Raw genomic sequence first — 19,658 nt, 5'->3', positions numbered from 1 at the left:
ACAATGGAACATTACTCAGCCATAAAGAGAAATGAAGTCCTGATACATGCTACAACATGGATGAACCTTGAAAACATTATGCTAAGTAAAATAAGACAGACACAAAAGGACAGCTGTTGTATGGTTCTTCTTATATCTTTCATAGAAACAGAAAGTAGATTAGAGATTATCAGGCACTAGGGGGAGGGAAGAATGAGAAGTTACTGCGTAAAGGGTATGAAGTTTCTATTTGGGGTGATGTAAAAGTTTTGAATAAATAATGGTGATTGCACAATATTGTGAATATAATGTCACTGAATTGTACACTTAAAATGATTAAATAGCAAGTTTTATGTTATATATATTTTTCCTCAATAAAATAAAAAAAAAAGTTATGGCCTTTAAGTCATTTTGATTTTAGTTTACTTTGATAATAAGTATCTTGATAGTATAAGACTGTTACAGTACAGTGTACATGGTTGGACTTAATTGATGTAAAATTGCATTTCATTTGTAGGTGCTGATGACGTTGTAGGTCCTGAAGGCATGGAGAAATTTTGTGAAGACATTGGTGTTGAACCAGAAAATGTAAGTCTAACTTAATTTTTACTTAAGCTTCAACAATGAGTACGTGATTTTTATCACCTTATCAAATATTAAAAGCGCTAATGTCAAACTAATGAACTCTTAGAAAATGTGACAAAGTATACAGTAATAGATATTTTTTATTTACATTTGGTCGGGATAATTTCTCATCTACAGTAAATTTAAACAAAGTCGTTTAGCACACATCTTTCAGATGTGAAGGCATTGAAAGGTATTTTTTTATACAGAGTATTATGATAGGATGACATAGCATACTAACTTTTCAGTTCTGAGGAAAAGAGTGCTTTTAGAAAATCCATCAGTCTCTTGATTGATTTTGTTTTATGGAGTATATTTCTTGGTGGGATTACTTTTTTACCATAAGAGAACTTTTCTTGTTCTTACTTTTGGTTTTTAATATTGCATACAATTAAAGAAATCGTATCTTTGGGTTGTTAGATTTGGTGAGTTTCAGAATTTTCATGTAAGAACTCTGAAAGGGTTAAATTCTTAATTGCCAGATAATAGTGGAAGTTTATTTATATTTGTTATAAAAGTAAATATAAAAAGACTAAGTCGGTGAATCAGTTGTTTTTGTTTTCCTTAGATCTTTTGTCTCTTGACAAATAAATAAGGAAAAAGTAAAGGAGTGTTAGTTTTTATGAGACAGTCTACAAAATAAGTTCCAATTATAATTTAATTTGTAAGCACAATATTTTCTCGTGATTGGGATGGTGTAACTACAGTCATTTCTTCTCTCATTTCTTGTATCTAAAAGGAAAAGAAAACATTGGTGCAGGATAAAGTAATTAAACTCGATATTTAAAAAGTGCTTTGGGCATGTGTACCTACAGTGACAGATCAGCTGGGGGACCGAGTCACTGTGCCCTCTATAACTTTGTCTCCTCGGTAGTTGTTCAAGCTGAAGGCAGAGTTGGTCCAGGACTTTGAATAATTATACATAAGGGCTTTGAGTTGTAATTATTAAGTATTTTTCACACCTCTTTTACTTATGTTTGACTTTAGCTTCAAAAGCAATTGCTTTTTAGTGTAAAGACTAAGTATTTCCTTTTAAAAAAAATTAGAAGTTATTTTATATAGCTTAATTATTTTTGCATAATTCTTAGCATCTTGTTATTGTTGAATTTTTTTTCCTCCATTCACATATTGTCTCTCGTAATGCTAAGATGAAAAATTATGCTCATACAAGTGATCTGGCTCATTAACTATGCAGTTTAATATTACATTACCCTCTAATTTAACAAGTATGTCTTAGATCCTTAGTGAATTTATGATCTGGAAGCGATCTCAAGAGTCTTCCCCTTCATTCAGACTGTTACCAAGTCATCTAATACACATGCACATATGTCATGCTTTTAAAGAATACTAGGAATTGAGACTTAACACTATTTTCTTTAAATTGTTTTACCTTTACCATTTCTGGGCCTTTGTACCCCTCCCCCATACACTTTAAATTTTCTAAAGTGTTGTTGGAGTATCTTCTAACTCATTACATGGACCTTTGTCATATATACATATATGTAATTTTTTTTATGTTAATGTGATATGGTTTGGCTACCTTAGTAAATTATTCAACTTGGTGTAAAGGTTTAGAGACAGCTAGGTCAGTAGTATTTTGCCTGATGTAGTCCTTAGACTACAGAATTTTCACCTTCCATGTGGGAGACCCAGGTTCGATTCCTGGTGAATGCGCCTCAGGCATAGCCACCGCTCGTCTGTCAGTGGAGGTTTGCATGTTGCTGTGATGCAGAACAGGTTTCAGCAGGGCTTCCAGACTAAGAGACGAGGAAGAGAGGCATGGCGATCTACTTCCAATCATTAGCCAATGAAAACTTTATGGATCAGCCTATGCGTCAGGCTGACTTAATAGCGCTAACAGCAACAACAGCCCTTAGACTAGTCCCTAAACATAGGAAGAGACCATTTGTGATGGGATATGGGCCAAGCTTGGGAGAGGATTTTCTGGACAGTGTAATCAGAGGAGTGAGAGTGAGTTGGGGATGAGAGGCAATCCCAGAGGTTCTACCAAGGGGGCAGTAGTGAGCGTTTGGTCAGAGGAGTGGGCACACTGTCCAGCCAGAAGTCACCTGGTGATTGGGAAGAAAAGGTCAAGGGTCAGGTGTGAGAGGGATTAGGTGAGCAAGCATTTTAGTCTCAGAGGCAAGAAAAGCCTGTAAACGGCAGGGAAGCACTGATGTCAATTCTGACAAAGAAATGGGGCACAGCTCTTCATGGTTTCTCACCCCCAAATACCAGTACTCAATAAAAGATAGTTATTATTATTACCCTTTTTTGATAGTTATGAGACCTTTAGAACTCTTATTGCAGGATTAGAAAATCTTAAAATGCTATGCATGTTGAAGACTAAAAGACCCAATTCAGAATATTATTCCAAGTATTTATTACTGTATTTCAATTCCAAGACTGCACCAATAGAAATTTTATATCATCACTGAGAAAGAAAAATGTTGCTAAATAAATATGGTCTGCCATTTGTGATGAATTATAAATCCCAATTTCAGAGACGTTAACATTTGAAAAGCAGTGAAATAACAGTGTTTAAAAGCCTTGTCTGCATTGATGAGTAAGCATTTTAAAAGTATTTAAAACCCTCACCTGGTCTGATATTTATAGCTTATGAAATTCAAGCAGTCTTGCAAAATTCAAGTGTGTTTTCATTTACTAAGGTGGTAATGGCAATATCCTTAAGTAGTTAGCTTCTTTATTGGTTAACTTAAGAAAACGTATATATTGTGTAAAGATTATTTCCCATTGTGAATATCTGCTTTGGCTGTTTAGCCATATGTCATGCATACTCACACCCCTATGTGTAAGTTCCTGTACTTACCCTTTTTTGTTTTTCACTTATGTTCTAATAACTCGAATCAAGACAGATGCTTTTATTTTGTCAGCAGTTTAACTGTGAGAAATGAAGCCTAAATAGACATACAATTTAAGCTGCTGTTCTAAATATTCTTTTTTTCTTTTAATTGTGGTTTTATTTATTTAATTTTACTGTGCTTTAGGTGAAAGTTTATAGCTCAAGTTTATGTCTCATTCAAAAATTTATACACATATTGTTTTGTGACATTGGTTGCAGTCTCCACAATGGGACAGCATGCGCCCCCGTTCCACTTCTGTGTCCATTTGTCTAGTTGCTGTTCCTTCCTGCTTTCTCTTCTTGCTTTTGGACAGGAGTTGCCCAGTTGGTCTTGTATATTTGATTGAACTAAGAAGCACGTTCCTCATGTGTGTTATTTTTTATTTCATAGGCCTGTCTAATTCACCTTTTTTTAAAAAAATTAGCAAGTATTTATGTGGCATCTTTAACCTTTCTAATAGACAAATGAGTATAAATATGTTTTGAGGAACCTACCTACATAGTTTGCATTAGAAATTGTGGGTTAGTTCACAATTCATTTATAGGTAAATGGATATACAGGAGTCAGGATTCCAAGAGAGGCTAAGTATGAAATGGAGAAAGTCCACTAATGTATGACTAGTTTGAAGAACATGTAACCCCTTCTGTTTTAGAAGTTTTTCTTAGTAGCTCACTGGTCTCTAAGTCACCATTTTTAACCTGTTTTAACAATCTTACTTTGTGATTATGTGTGTAATATGTAGAAAAATTGGTTTACTGTTCAGTCCTGGTAATCTTCCTAGTAATCTAGCTTTTTTAAAATCTAAAAAACCTAATGACTTTAGAAAAAATAGGTGTGCACTGATTTAATTGATATTTGATGAAGGGCCCTAGAAATTGAGTAGATTTTTCCCTGATGTTAATTTCTAAAGTGGAAAAACAAAGTTAGTTTCAAGGCAAAAACTTTTCATTCATGCTTACCTTATAAATTAGACAAAGCTGGAGACTAACTTGTTGACAAACAGATAAAGGAGGACAGACCTGAACTCCTAAATACTCTTAATTGGGAGTTCTTAATGTATGTTTTGGCTCTAGGAGGCTCATTAAATCATCTAAAATGATTTCTAAATGATTGATTGCCTTATTATTTCATGTTTATGTATCCCAATTCCTTTTATCACCATCATCTGACCCAGCTGGGCATACAGATGGTTCAACAGTTTTTCTAGTAGTTGAAATGAAGCCTTAGGTCCTGTGTTAAAAATGTGGCTAGTATGCTAGTCCTGGGCCAAATGTAATATAGAAACATCTTCTGTTTTCTTCTCTTTGCCTTTTTTTGTTACAACAAATGAGGATGAGCCCATCAACAGTATATGCATGATCCCCAAATAGGACTTGTGTGTCCCTTATGTATGAATAAGGAACCTTGGTGGCACAGTAGTTAAAGTGCTTGGCTGCTAACCAGAAGGTCGGCGGTTCAAACCTACCAGCCACTCCGTGGGACAAAGATGTGGCAGTCTGCTTCCATAAAGATTGGAAACCCTATGGGGCAGTTCTTCTCTGTCCTGTAGGGTAACTGTGAGTCGGAATGGACTGGACGGCAGTAGGTTTATTTATGGATGACTGTCCAGTGACAGCCAGACCTGCAGAGTAGCAGGATAGTCTTAGGAAGACCCCGTCCTTCAATGCCATTGGTCTTTTACTTCTTCTTTACCTTTCTAGGACTGACATCCTTTCCCTTTTAGTTACTTTGGCTCCTCACCTTAACTTGGATCTTAGAGGTAGAAGTGAGGGAAGCCTACTTCCTCTCCCCCCGGTCTTAGATGCCCTCAGCCTGTCCCTGTGCAAGGCCCTGGATGGCTTGAGGCTGGATGTGCCTTTGAAATGTACTTTTGTCTTCACACCTGCAGGTATTTATTGCAACTCACCTTCAGTGTTTCTGTGCCATCTTATCTCTAAAGCAGCTAAATGAAAGAGTGAGAAGCAATGGCATAAACCAGAGTTGTCACAGTTTCTCTTCTGATATCTGCAGTTTCAGAAGATTCTCTAAAGTATTTTTCTGTTTGAATTCCTTAAGATGTATATTATAGATCTCATAAAGAATAATTTTTAAAAAAGAAAGTAACAAATATCAGCTTCTAATTAATGCATTTTCCTTTAGGTTCACTTGTTCTTCTAACTCTGAGAGATAGGTTTTTTTATCCCTGTTTTATAGATGAGGACAGCAAAACTCAGAAATTTAATTAACTTACAGAAAAGTCAAAAAGCTGGTTTGAGCAAGATTTCTTGATTTCAGATTTGAGTTTCCGGTTCCAAACCCCAAGCTTTTTCCATCCTCTGCTGTTTTCCTCCTCTTGGTGTAAATTTCACGCTCAGCCTGGCTGCTGCTTACCCAGCTGTCCTCTGTTTTGGAAACCAGGCTACTGCAGAAACATTTTTCAGGGGCCTAGGGTGGAAGAGGTTGAAATACTAATGCCCACACAGTGCCCATGCTCCCACCCCCAGCCCCTGTGCTCTTTGGTCATACCTGACTTTTTTTCCTTTGGAGTGAATTCTCTTCCAAGGAGCCCTTCACTCCCTCCTTGAAATTTGTCTTCTGTTGAGCCGTCCCAGTTCCAGACCTGCCTTATATGTTTGAACCTCAACGGTATGTGCAGTTCTAGTTTACTTATTTTTTTCTGAAGGAGGATCTTCATCTCCTGTAGATTAGTGGATGTGAATTCAGTATAGAGAATGGGGGAGGGTGTGGTGGATCAGGTTACCAAACTTTACATTTCAAACACATGCTGGCTAAAGTATCATTAACAGCTCAGCATAAGATGGTTCAAGAGACCAGAAATAAGGATACAGAGGATTTGAATATTATCATTAACAAGGTGGAATTGCTAGCTGTATATACAGAATGAAAAGTTTTGATGGTGCACTTCTAATGGAAAGAAAAAACAATTACCTTTAATTAGCTGTTACTTAAAATGCTAGCTTAAAATTCTCAAAAGCAGGTCTCTTACTCAGAAATATTTACTCACTAAGTATTTAAATTGTTTTTAGATTTTTGTGGAACCCTGTATTAGTAAGATCCAATGAAAGAGATTACTGTGTATGCATTTTTTATAAATGTCGATATGGAGCTTCATACATGAGGTTTAATGGAGCGGGGTCTGATGGGTATTGGTAAATCTGAAAAACTGTTTGCCCATCCCAGATACTACTGTTAATTTGCTCTCCTTTTGATGGACACTATAAAAAGGTTAGCACAATATCCCTGAAAGGTATTTTCTCCTTTTTCTTTCTTAATGGCGTACTTCATCTTTAAAAAAAGAAAAAGACACTTTGTTTTTATGTATGTTTCCACTTTTTAGGCTACACTATGAAAGAAACAAAATCAAACTTCAGAAATCAAAACCTGCAGGCCCAACACTAATAGCCATTAGCTTGAGATCTTGTCAGTGGCATTTTGCTTTGTGTTACTAAGGAGGAAAAAGTTTTGTAAAACAAAATAATGCCAGGACCTTAATGCTTAATCAACTTTTGATTCTTTATTCTCATTTTTGTTAAGTTTGCTTGTTTTTTTTTTGGTCCCGTTTTTCTGTTCAGTTATAGTTTTTTTCATCTTAAAAGTATCTTACAACCACAATTCTTGTCAAGTACTGGTGTTTCAAAGTTTCGTAGAAAAATGGACATTTATTCTCTTTTTGCTTCTTAAGTTTCCTTTGTCCCTGTGCATTCCTGCTGCTTTATTTACAGAGAGTCTCTAACAGAGTAGAGTAGGGAACACTCAGAATCTTGAGGCTTGACTTTCAGTTTAGGAAAAAAAATGCGAAGTTTTTTTTTAACATGAAAATCTAAGTCAGGAGGCGGGGCAAAAATGGCAGAATAGTCAGGCGCTTCTGGTGGTCCCTCTTACAACAAAGACCTGAAAAAACAAGTGAATCGATTTTATATGACAGTCTAGGAGCCCTGAACATCAAAGGCAAAGTTGAGGAATTGGACTGAGTGTCAAGGGGAAGGAGAGACGGTTCAGAAGCAGCAAGGAGTTGTCGGACCTGACCTGGTGGGAGCTGGAGCCCAGGCTGAATCAGGTTGTGGTGGGCGGTGAGGCAACCAGTGGTGCTCGGGAAGCATTTTCCACATCAGGAGAGACCCAGCAGCAGAGAGTCTACTTGGCCATCCAGAACCAGTGAGAAACAGCCCTCGATCGGCGAAAGATAAGTACTTGTGTCTGCCCTACTGCGCGGAACAAAAACACCTCGTTTGGGAAAAAGCTCTCTCCCATTTACCTTCCTGCTGTCTGCTCTGCACTGGTCTGGACGACTTCAGCAATTGCGAAGTCCCCTGGGCCACAAGTACCACCTGTCACATGCTCTGAGCCATTCTCCTGGTCTCAGAGAGGGAACAAATTAACAAACGGGAAAAAATAATCTGCCAGCTCCCCTAAGCCAGGAACTCAGGGTAGGCACAGCTCCTTTGCCTAGGCACAGGCATAAGGGATCCGTGGACTTTGAGTGCCTCTCCTCCTTCGTAGACCTGTGTGCTCCCATTTCAACAGCGTAGGAACTCATTACCACAGTACAACTGGGTATATACCTGAAGTCTGACTTCAGCTGTTTCAGCTGTGAAGTGACACGTTTGTGACATTTGACACCGCTCTGCCCATTAAGCAGGGTCTTCACCTACCCACATTGGGGGCCTGAGGACTGGTGGCTCCACCCATGCCACCTAGCCACCTGTGACAGGGGCCCGAGAATAAGTGGTCCTCTCTAGTCCTCACAACCAACACCACTGGGTGCTCATAGTCTGGCTGCAAAACCCACCCACCTACGTGCTTCAGGGAACAGGGACACGCTTTCCTCCCGGATACTCGGGGGTGGCCGTCAGCCCCCTGCCTTGCTCAGCGTGTGTCCCCCTGCTGCAGCCGGATACCTGTGCCTACAGCAATCACCCATGCCTGTCTAGGACTGTAGGTGACAGCCTGTACCACACACTTGGTAGCCAACTACCTGGACACCTGAGCTAAATTCATACAGGAGGAGTGGGTGGACTCCAGGGTTCACATACTTAGTGGCAGGTCTGGCTACCTAGTGGCAGGATGTTGGAGCTTCAGGGGCCTGGTGATCAGGCTAACTCACACAAGCAGCCTATTTGGGCATATCAAAACAAAACAAGAAGCTCGGACACAGTAAGCAAACATAGAATAAATAAATATGATAACTTACTGATGGCTTGGAGACAACAGTCAATATCAGATCACATAAAGAGGCAGACCATGATGGCTTCAGCAAGTTCCCAGAATAAAGAATCAAGAAATTTTCTGGAAGAAGAATACAAAAGATTAATATACAGAACTCTTCAAGAAATCAGGAAGGAAATGATGCAAAACGCAGATCAAGCTATAGAGGAACTTAAGAAGATTAGAGAAGAGCATAATGACAAATTTAACAGGCTGCAAGAGGCCAAAGAGAGACAGCAATCAGAAATCCAGAAGATTAACAATAAAATTTCAGAATTAGACAACTCAATAGAAAGTCATAGGAGCAGAATTGAGGCAATGGAAGTCAGAATTAGTGAGATTGAAGGCAAAGCACTTGACACCAACTTATTCGAGGAAAAATCAGATAAAAAGATTTTAAAAAATGAAGAAACCCCAAGAATTAGGTGGGACTCTATCAAAAGGAATAACCTGCAAGTGATTGGAGTACCAAAACAAAGGGGGATAACAGAAAATACAGAGAGAATTGTTGAAGATTTGTTGGCAGAAAACTTCCCTCATATCGTGAAAGATGACAAGGTATCTATCCAAGATGGTCATCGAAACCTACATAAGGTAGATCCCAAAAGACAGTCACCAAGACATATTAGAATCAAACTTACCAAAACCAAAGATAAAGAGAGAATTTTAAGAGCACATAGGGATAAACAAAAAGTCATCTACAAAGGAGAGTCAATAAGACTAAGCTTGGACTACTCAGCAGAAACCATGCAGTCAAGAAGGCAATGGGATGACATATATAAAGCCTTGAAGGAAAAAAACTGCCAGCCAAGAATTATATACCTACGAAAAACTGTCTCAAATATGATGGTGAAATTAGGGCATTTCCAGATAAACAGAAATTCAGGGAATTTGAAAAACCAAACCAAAATTACAAGAAATACTAAAGAGAGTCCTTTGGTTAGAAAATCAGTTACATCAGATAATAACCCAAGACTAGAACACAGGACAGAGCAACCAGATACCAAGCCAGATAGGGAAGTCACAAAAATAAATCAAAGCTAAAATATTAAAAATAGGGAAACAGAGATGTCAATATGTAAAAGATGACAACATTAAAACAAAAAAGAGGAACTAAATAATGTAGTTATAGATCTTTAATATGAAGAGGAAGTCAGGGCGATATAAAGAAATAAAAATTGGTTTAAACTTAGAAAAATAGGGGTAAACATTAAGGCAACCACACAGAAAACTAACAATCCTACACATCAAAATGAAAAACATAAAGACTAAGCAAATATAAAATCAACAACAATGAAAAAGATGAAAAGAAAATACGTAAAGAAAAATGACTCAGCACAGAAGATTAAGTGCAACAAAGAAACTGTCAACAACACACAAAGAAAGACAACAAAATGACAGCACTAAACTCATACCTATCAATAGTGATACTGAATGTAAATGGGCTAAATGCACAACTAAAGAAACAGAAAATGGCAGAATGGATAAAAAAACAAGATCCATCTATATGCTGCCTACAAGAGACACATCTTAGACTTAAAGACACAAAAACTAAAGCTCAAAGGATGGAAAAAAATAAGCAAACAACACTGAAAAAAGAGCAGGAGTGGCAATATTAATTTCTGACAAAATAGACTTTAAAGTAAAATCCACCACAAAGGATAAGGAAAGACACTGCCTAATGATTAAAGGGTCAGTACACCAGGAGGACATAACATAATAAATATTTATGCACCCAATGACAGGGCTCCAAAATACACAAAACAAACTAACAGCATTGAAAAGAGAGATAGACAGCTCCACAATAATAGTAGGAGGCTTCAACACACTAGTTTCCGTGAAGGACAGAACATCCAGAAATAAGCTCAATAAAGACATGAAAGATCTAAATGCTACAGTCAACCAACTTGATCTCATATACCAAACACTCCACCCAACAGCAGCCAAGTATACTTTCTTTTCCAGCGCACATGGAACATTCTCCAGAAGAGACCACATATTAGGCCATAAAGCAAGCCTTAACAAAATCAAAAGCATTGAAATATTACAAAGCCTATTTTCTGACCATAAAACCGTAAAAGTAGAAATCAGTAACAGAAAAAGCAAGAAAAAAAATCAAACACATGGAAACTGAACAACACCTTGCTCAAAAACTACTGGGTTATAGAAGAAATTAAGGATGGAATAAAGAAATTCATAGAATCAAACGAGAATGAAAACACATCCTACCAGAACCTTTGGGACACAGAAAAGCAGTGCTCAGAGGTCAGTTTATAGAAAAAAATGCACATATCCAAAAAGAAAGGGCCAAAATCAAAACATTAACCCTAACTGGAAAGGGTAGAAAGAGAGCAGCAAAAGAAGCCCTCAGGCACCAGAAGAAAGGAAATAATAAGATTTAGAGTAGAATGAAATGAAATAGAGAATAGAAAAACAATTCAAAGAGTTAACAAGATGAAAAGCTGGTTCTTTGAAAAGATCGACAAAACTGATAACTCATTGGCCAAACTGACAAAAGAAAAACAGGAGAGGAAGCAAATAACCTGTATAAGAAATGAGATGGGTGATATCACAACAGATGCAACTGGAATTAAAAGAATCATAACAAAATACTATGAAAAATCGTACTCTAACAATTGAAAACCTAGAGGAAATGGACAAATTTCTAGAAACTCACCACCTACTTAAACTAACACAAACAGAGGTAGAACAACTAAATCTGTAACAGAAGAGATTGAAAAGGTAATTTAAAAACTCCCAACAAAAAAAAAAGACCTGGCCTGGACGGTTTCACTGGAGAAGTCCATCAGACTTTCAGAGAAGAGTTAACACCACTTCTCCTAAAGGTCTTTCAAAGCATAGGAAAGGATGGAATATTCCCAAACTCATTCTATGAAGCCAGCAAAACCAGATAAAGGCACCAAAAAAAAACAAAAAAATTACAGACCAGTATCCGTCATGAACATTGATGCAAAAATCCTCAACAAAATTCTAGTCAATAGAATTCAGCAACATACCAAAAAAATAATTCACCATGATCAAGTGAGATTTATACCAGGTATGCAGGATGTTTCAACATTAGAAAAACAATTAATGTAATCCATCACATTGATAAAACAGAAGAACCACATGATCTTATCAATCGATGCAGAAAAGGCATTTGATAAAGTCCAACACCCATGCAGGATAAAAACTCAATAAAATAGGAATAGAAGGGAAATTCCTCAGTATAATTAAAGACATTTATACAAAGCCAACAGCTAACATCATCCTAAATGGAGATAGTCTGAAAGCATTCCCTTTGAGAACGGAAAGCAGACAGGGATGCCCTTTATCATCACTAGTATTCAACATTGTGCTGGAGGTCCTAACCAGAGCAACTAGGCTAGAAAAAGAAATAAAGTGCATCCAGATTGGTAGGGGGTAAGTCATAGTATCTTTGTTTGCAGATGATATGATCTTATACACAGAAACCCCCCCAAAAATCCACCAGAAAACTACTAGAACTAATAGAAGATTTCAGCAAAGTATCAGGATACAAGATCAACATACAAAAATCAGTTGGATTCCTCTACACCAACAAAGAGAACTTCTAAGAGGAAACCATCAAATCAATACCATTTACAATAGCCCCCAAGAAGATAAATACTTAGGAATAAATCTAACCAGAGACATAAACAACCTGTACAATGAAAACTACAAGACACTACTGAAGAAACCAAAAGAGACCTGCGTAAGTGGAAAAACATACCTTGCTCATAGATAGGAAGTCTCAACATTGTGAAAATGTCAGTTCTACCCAAAGCCATCTACAGCTATAAAGTGATCCCGATACAAATTCCAACAGCATTTTTTAAGGACATGGAGAAACAAATCACCAATTTAATATGGAAAGGGAAGAGGCCCTGGATACGTAAAGCATTACTCATGAGGAAGAACAAAGTGGAAGGCCTCCCACTACCTGATTTTAGAACCTATTATACCACCACGGTAGTCAGAACAGCCTGGTACTGGTACAACAACAGATACCTAGACCAGTGGAACAGAATTAAGAATCCAGACATAAATTCATCCACCTATAAGCAGCTGATATTTGACAAAGGCCCAATGTCCATTAATTAAGGAAAAGACAGTCTCTTTAACCAAAAGGCAGTCTCTTTACTGGGTATCCATCGGCAAAAAACTGAAACAAGACCCATACTTCACAGCATGCACAAAAACTAACTCAAAATCGATCAAAGACGTAAATATAAAATCAGACAATACAGATCATAGAAGAAAAAATAGGGACAACCCTAGCAGCCCTAATACATGGCATAAACAGAATACGAACCATAAGTAACAATGCATAAATACCAGCAGAGAAACTAGATAACCGGGAGCTCCTAAAATTCAAACTCTTATGCTCATCAAAAGACTTCACCAAAAGAGTAAAAAGACAGCCTACAGACTGGGAAAAAATTTTTGGCTGACAAATCCAGTCAGGGTCTAATCTCTAAAATCTACAAGATACTGCAAAACGTCAACAACAAAAAGACAAATTAACCCAGTTAAGAAATGGGCAAAGGGTATGAACAGGCACTTTGCCGAAGAAATGTTCACGATCATTAGCCATTAGAGAAATGCAAATCAAAACTACAGTGAGATACCATCTCACCCCAACAAGGCTAGCATTAATCCAAAAAACACAAAATAATAAATTTTGGAGAGGTTGTGGAGAGACTGGAACATTTATACACTGTTGGTGGGAATGTAAAATGGTTCAACCACTTTGGAAAGCGATTTGGCGCTTCCTTAAAAAGCTAGAAATAGAAGTACCATACGATCCAGCCATCCTGCTCCTTGGAATGTATCCTAGCGAAATAAGAGCCGTCACACAAATAGATACATGCACGCCCATGTTCATTGCAGCACTGTTCACAATACAAAAAGATGGAAACAACCTAGGTGCCCATCAATGGATCAATGGATAAGCAAATTATGGTATATCCACACAGTGGAATACTTGGCAACGATAAAGAACAAGGATCAAGCCGTGAAACATCTCATAACCTGGAGGAACCTGGAAGGCATTATGCTGAGTGAATTTAGTCAGGGTTTAAACACAGAAGAGAACATTCTTTGATGGTGACGAGGGTGGGAAGGGAGGGTGAGGGTCATTCACTAACTAGATAGTAGACAAGAATTATCTTAGGTGAAGAGAAGGACAGCACATACTACAGGGTAAGACAGCACAAGTGGACTAAACCAAAGCTAAGAAGTTCCCTGAATACAAGCCAACACTTCAAGGGACAGAGCAGTATGGGTAGGGGTCTGGGGACCATGGTTTCAGGGAACATCTAGGTCAATTGGCATAACAAAGTTTATTGGGAAAATATTCTGCATCCTACTTTGGTGAGTGGTGTCTGGGGTCTTAAAAGCTAGCGAGTGGCCATCTAGGATACATCAATTGGTCCCAACCCACCTGACGTAAAGGAGAGTGAAGCACACCAAAGTCACAAGGAAAGTATTAGCCCAAGAGACAGAGACTGAGACCAGAAGAACTAGATGGTGCGTGGCTACCACCAATGACTGCCCTGACAGGGAACACAACAGAGAGTCCCTGATGGAGCAGGAGAAAAGTGGGGCATGTAACTCAAATTCTAGTAAGAAGACCAGACTTAATGGTCTGACTAAGACTGGAGGAACCGCAGGAAGCATGTCCGCCATACTCTCTGTCAGCACAGAACTAAAACCATTCCGAGACCAACTCTTCAGACAAAGATTAGACTGGACTATGGGACATAAAATTAATACTTATGAAGTGTGTGCTTCTTAGCTCAAGTAGATACATGAGACTAAATGGCAGCTCCTGTCCGGAGGTAAGGTGAGAAGGCAGAGGGGGTCAGGAGCTGGTTGAATGAACACGGGAAATCAGGGGTGGAAAGGAGGAGTGTGCTTTCACAGTATAGGGAGAGGAATTAGGGTCACATAATAATGAAAAATAAAGTTTTGTTGAGAGTCTAACTTGAATTGTCAACTTTCACTTCAAGTACCATAATAAAATTTAAAAAGGAAAATATAGGTCAGGGTAATCCTGCTGTGCTTCCTTTCAGGAATGAGATCGAGAATCAGTGAATAAATGGAGCACATAGACTCTCCCTAACTTATAAACCCTTGTTGTCTAAATGTTCAAATGACCATTTGTGAATAGCATCTGCTCACCGCCTCTTTTGGCTGGGGTCTCCCTCTCAACCTCTACTCCCAGGCACTTTCTTTTTCCAAGAGGCTGATGATAAAGCGTTTTTGGACCCATCCAGGGATCTTCTTCACCTAGACAACTCCCACTCACTCTTTACCTGCCAGCTTAAATGGTACTTCTTCAGTGAAGGGTTCTGATATCTCCTTCCTCCATGTTCCTGTTATATAGTCTGCCTGCATCCTTCCCTTTTCTTAAAAGACTTACATGAAATTGTTTTTATTTCTTTTTTTTAAATATGTCACCCCAGCCAGATTTTGAGTTCTGTGAGGGCATGGATAGGATGTGTGCTTCTGCATTGTATCCCCCGCACATGGCTCAGTGCCAAATGGTTTTCTCTTGGTTCCTGTTGCTCCACTTACTTCTTGTGTCTTGGGCTCAGTACTTCAGCTTTTCTTAGTATATTATAATACATTTTAAATTAATCATGCTTTTGTGGGATGATCCAGAAACAGTCATCATTTTAAACATCTGAATATATTTTTTTCATAAAGCAATAGCCTCTTTGCAAATGGACTCTTAACATGCAGCTAGTTGGTAAATTGACTATTTATTATATTCTTCACAGGTGCTCTGGACTCATCTTTGAAATGGTTATGTGTAAGACATTCTCAGACATTTATTTTATTTGTGCATCTATTTTATAGTTCCCTAAGCTCCCCCAGATACACACAATGCACAAAGAGTTCGGTTCGGAAGTTGGCACAAGTTATGGACTGAATTGTATGTCCCCAAAATACATATTGGAATACTATCCCCTGTACCTGTCAGTATAATCCCTTTTGGGAATAGAGTTTTCTTTGTTATATTAATGAAGCTATATCAGTGTAGGGTATGCTTTAAACCCAATTACTTTGAAGATGTAAAAAGAACAGATGGGGAAGATAGATGCCACACCATATGAAGATCACCAAGGAACCTAGGAATGGAAGCTGAAAAGAGACAAGGACCTTCCCCCAGAGCCAGTGCCCTGGATTTAGACTTCTAGCTTCTTAAACTATGAGAAAATAATTTCTATTCATTAAAGCCACCCACTTGTGGTATTTCTGTTATAGCAGCACTAAGAAACTAAGACAGTTTGGTACTGAGAAGTAGGGATGTTGCTCCAACAAATACCTAAAATGTGGAAGTGGTTTTGGAATTACATAATGTGTAGAATCTGGAGGAATTTTGATGTGCTTCATAGTAAATCTCTAGTTTGCCTTGGAGAAACTGTTGGTAGAATTATGGACATTAAGGGCAATTCTGAGAGGCCTCAAAAAGAATTGAGCTGTTATGAAAGCTTCTATTGTGATGAACAGAATGTTGCTATGTGTGAATAAGAAATGTGCTTCTGGTGAGACTTTCAAAAGACGTGGTGAAGATGTGATTGGACATAGGAAGGAATGTGATGCTTTTTATGCAGCGGCAAAGAACTTGTCTGAATTATGTTCAAATGTTTTGTGGAATATATAACTTATAAGTGATGAACTTGGATATTTGGCTGAGGAGATTTCTAAGTAAAATCTAAAGGGGGCCATATAGCTTCTCCTTGCCGCTAATAGTAAAATGCAAAAGAAAAGAGATAGACTTAAAATGAACTGTGCCAAAGGAGACCAGAATTTTAAAATTTTGAAAATTCGGTTGTACAAACTAAGGAAATACATCCTGGGAAAACATTCACCAAGGAGTGGCTACTCAGTCTTTTGTTCAAGAGCTTAAGCCTGTGCCTGATAGATCTAATCAGTCACTGCAGCAGAGATTCTATCTGAAAGAGAAAAAGAGTACAAAATGAAGGTAAGTTGCTTGCCTACTGGAATTCTACTGGCAGGAAACAGACCAGTGGAGCAACTTGGTTGCAAACATCTGTTGTCCTCCAAGAAAAGGAGGGCACCATCCCGGGAACAGTTCGGAGATAAGCAGAACTATTGGAGGGACCATGGCAGGCAGAGCTGCCTTCATTTCCATGGATGGAACCACCTCTTCTATTCAAAGGGTAGAAAAACCACCTCCTGAGTTTCAAAGTCAGGTCTTCACCACCTCTGTTCAGGAGTGGACCTGCTGTATGTGTGGGCCAAGAGAATGGGGCTGCTGCCGAAAGCTGAGGGGGTGGGGAGAATGGAGCCACAGGGGATTGATGGGGTGGGGTCACCACTCAAATGGACCAGGAGAATGGGCTGCCCAAAGCCGGTAGAGCTGGGTTGCCATTGCAGTGAGCCTGGAAAGCGGGGCTGACCCCCAGGGCCGAGGTACCTCCAGAATCCAGAGACCATGGCCAACACCCAGAGTTTGGTGGGTGGAGCCATTGCCCAGATGGTTCTGGAGAACAGAGGATTATTTTCAAGCCTTGAGAGCTAATGAAATTTGCTCTGCTGGGTTGTGGACTTGCTTCTTGTTGTTGTTAGGTGCCATTGAGTTGGTTCCGACTCATAGTGACCTTATGTACAACAGAATTAAGCACTGCCTGATCTCGTGCCATCCTCAGAATTGTTGCTATATTTGAGCCCATTGTTGCAGCCACTGTATCAGTCCATCTCCTTTTTTGCTGACCTCTACTTTACCAAGCATGATATCCTTCTCCAGGGACTGGTCTTTCCTGTTAACATGTCCAAAGTACATGAGATGAATTCTTGTAATCCTTGCTTCCAAGGAGCACTCTGACATTTCTCCCATTTATAATGGAAATGTCTACCTTATGCTTGTTCCACCATCGTACTTTGGAAGCAGTTACCTTGTATTCTGGGTTTTACAGGTTCAGAGATGGAAAGGAATTTTGCCACAGGATGGAACACACCCAGAGTTATACTTGATTTAGATGATTCAGAAGATGAACTTTGGACTTAGGGTTGAGGCTGGGGTGGAATAAGACTTTTGAGATGATGTGATAGGGTGAATGTTTTGCATGTGGGGAGGACATGAATTTTGGGGGTCCAGAGGGTAGAATATTATGGATTGAATTGTGTCCCCCCAAAACATATGTTGGAATACTAATCTCTATACCTGTGGATATAATCCTATTTGGGAATAGAACTTTCTTTGCTATGTTAATGAGGCAGTGTCAGTGTAAGGTGTGTCTGAAACCCAATCACTTGAAATAATAAAAGAGCAGATTAGGCACAGAAGCAAGGAAGCACAGATGGGGGAAGATAGATGCCATGCTACATGGAGATCACCCAGGAACTGAGGAACAGAAGCTAAAAAAGAGATAAAGACCTTCTTCCAGAGCTGACAGAGAGAAGCCTTCCCCTAGAGCCAGTGCCCTGAATTCAGACTTCCACCCACTTAAACTGTGAGAAAATAGATTTCTGTTGGTTAAAACCCCTCATTTGTATTTCTGTTATAGGAGCATTAAGAAAATAAACACATAAGTGAAAATCATATATAGTCAAATTTACCCTTAGAAAACCCTGTAGTGACTCAGAGCCTGGGGAGGGACTCACAGTGCAAGTGGCACAAGGGTGTACTGCCTCCCATTGAGAAGACGTTGGGCCATGACACTCATCTTGGGCTCATTCCAGGCACAGCACTGTTTATATGGAATGTTGGGTTACTTTAAAATAATTTCCCCTCATGTATATAGTTAAATTCACAAATGTTAATATATGTGAGATACAACTCCACTGTGTATCTCCTAGCACCTGTCTTTTTATATTTTATATACTGTTCTGTACCTTGCTTTTTTCACATAATAAATCTTGGAGATTGTTCCATATTTGTACAAATAGTTGTACTTTGTTTAATTGTTGGCATAGTATTCCTTTGTATGGAATATAGTCAGCAAAAAGTATTAGCTGTTCTCTTATTCTTGGTTGTTTCCAGTGTTTTGCTATTAAAAATAGTGCTGCAGTAAATACTGTTGAATATTTCTCTTTGTATACATGTACAGATATGTCTATATGATAACTTTCCATAGGTGGAATTGCTGAGTCAATAACTGCTTTTAGTTTTGGTAGATACTGCCAGATTGCCCTCTGGAGAGGTTACAAACTGTGTACTTCTACCATCATGCATAATAAGAGTACGTGTTTCTCCAAACCCTTGTCAGCAGAGTGTGTTATCAGACTTTTAGATGTTTGCCAAACTGAAACTTATGTTTGAAGAGTTAATGTGTTCATATTTCAGTTGCTAAACTACCATGAACAGATTTGGCAAGATATTCATGTACTTATCATGTATTCAGTTGCTGAAAGTTGTCGTTCCAATCTGATCTTTCTTCCCCTTTTTTTCTCCTCCCAAACAGGTAGTTATGCTTGTCCTAGCCTGGAAATTGGATGCACAAAACATGGGTTATTTTACTCTACAGGAATGGTTAAAAGGAATGACTTCTCTCCAGTAAGTCTTGAGGCTGTACTAATGGGGTCCCTGTTCTCTCCAGGTGGTTGCCTCCTCCCTGGGACCTCAGGGAGCCTGGGTTGGGTGAGTGGAAGAAAACAGGTGGACTGGGCAAGTGTCCAAAGATGTAAAGACCAAGACCTGTGTTTATATGATAAGGAGAACTAATATGGATGAATCTTTTATCACTTAAGGTTTTCATATAATGTATATATGTATTGTTTATTTCATATTCTTCTAGAGCAACTCTGTCAAATAGAAACAGACCAACCTTTTCTCACATATGTGAGCCACATATGTAATTTTAAATTTCCTAGTAGCTGCATTAAAAAAAGAAAAGAAACAGGTAGATTTAATTTTAATCATATATTTTAAAAGCTTAATATAGGCAAAATATCATTTTGACATGTAATAAATATAAAAAATTAATAATGAAA

General features: G+C 38.5%; 1 protein-coding gene across 4 annotated transcripts in view; it reads left to right on the top strand.

Annotated features, from left to right (window-relative positions):
• The window catches only part of DCUN1D4 (defective in cullin neddylation 1 domain containing 4), a 123,083-nt gene that overhangs the window by 74,440 nt on the left and 28,985 nt on the right, over positions 1–19,658 (top strand). For all 4 annotated transcript variants that reach the window (XR_002825072.1, XM_023737353.1, XM_023737354.1 and 1 more), the window contains exons 6-7: positions 497–567; positions 19,130–19,221. Coding sequence is in view for 3 of the 4 variants with exons in the window: in XM_023737353.1 (XP_023593121.1) it covers positions 497–567; positions 19,130–19,221 (163 nt within the window). In the remaining variant the exon portion in view is untranslated. The remainder of the gene's footprint in view (positions 1–496; positions 568–19,129; positions 19,222–19,658) is intronic.

Source organism: Trichechus manatus, unplaced genomic scaffold, assembly GCF_000243295.1.
Source record: "Trichechus manatus latirostris isolate Lorelei unplaced genomic scaffold, TriManLat1.0 scaffold00101, whole genome shotgun sequence".
Taxonomy (NCBI): domain Eukaryota; kingdom Metazoa; phylum Chordata; class Mammalia; order Sirenia; family Trichechidae; genus Trichechus; species Trichechus manatus.
Note: the sequence above shows the minus strand (reverse complement) of the source record. Positions and strands in the feature narration are given on the sequence as shown.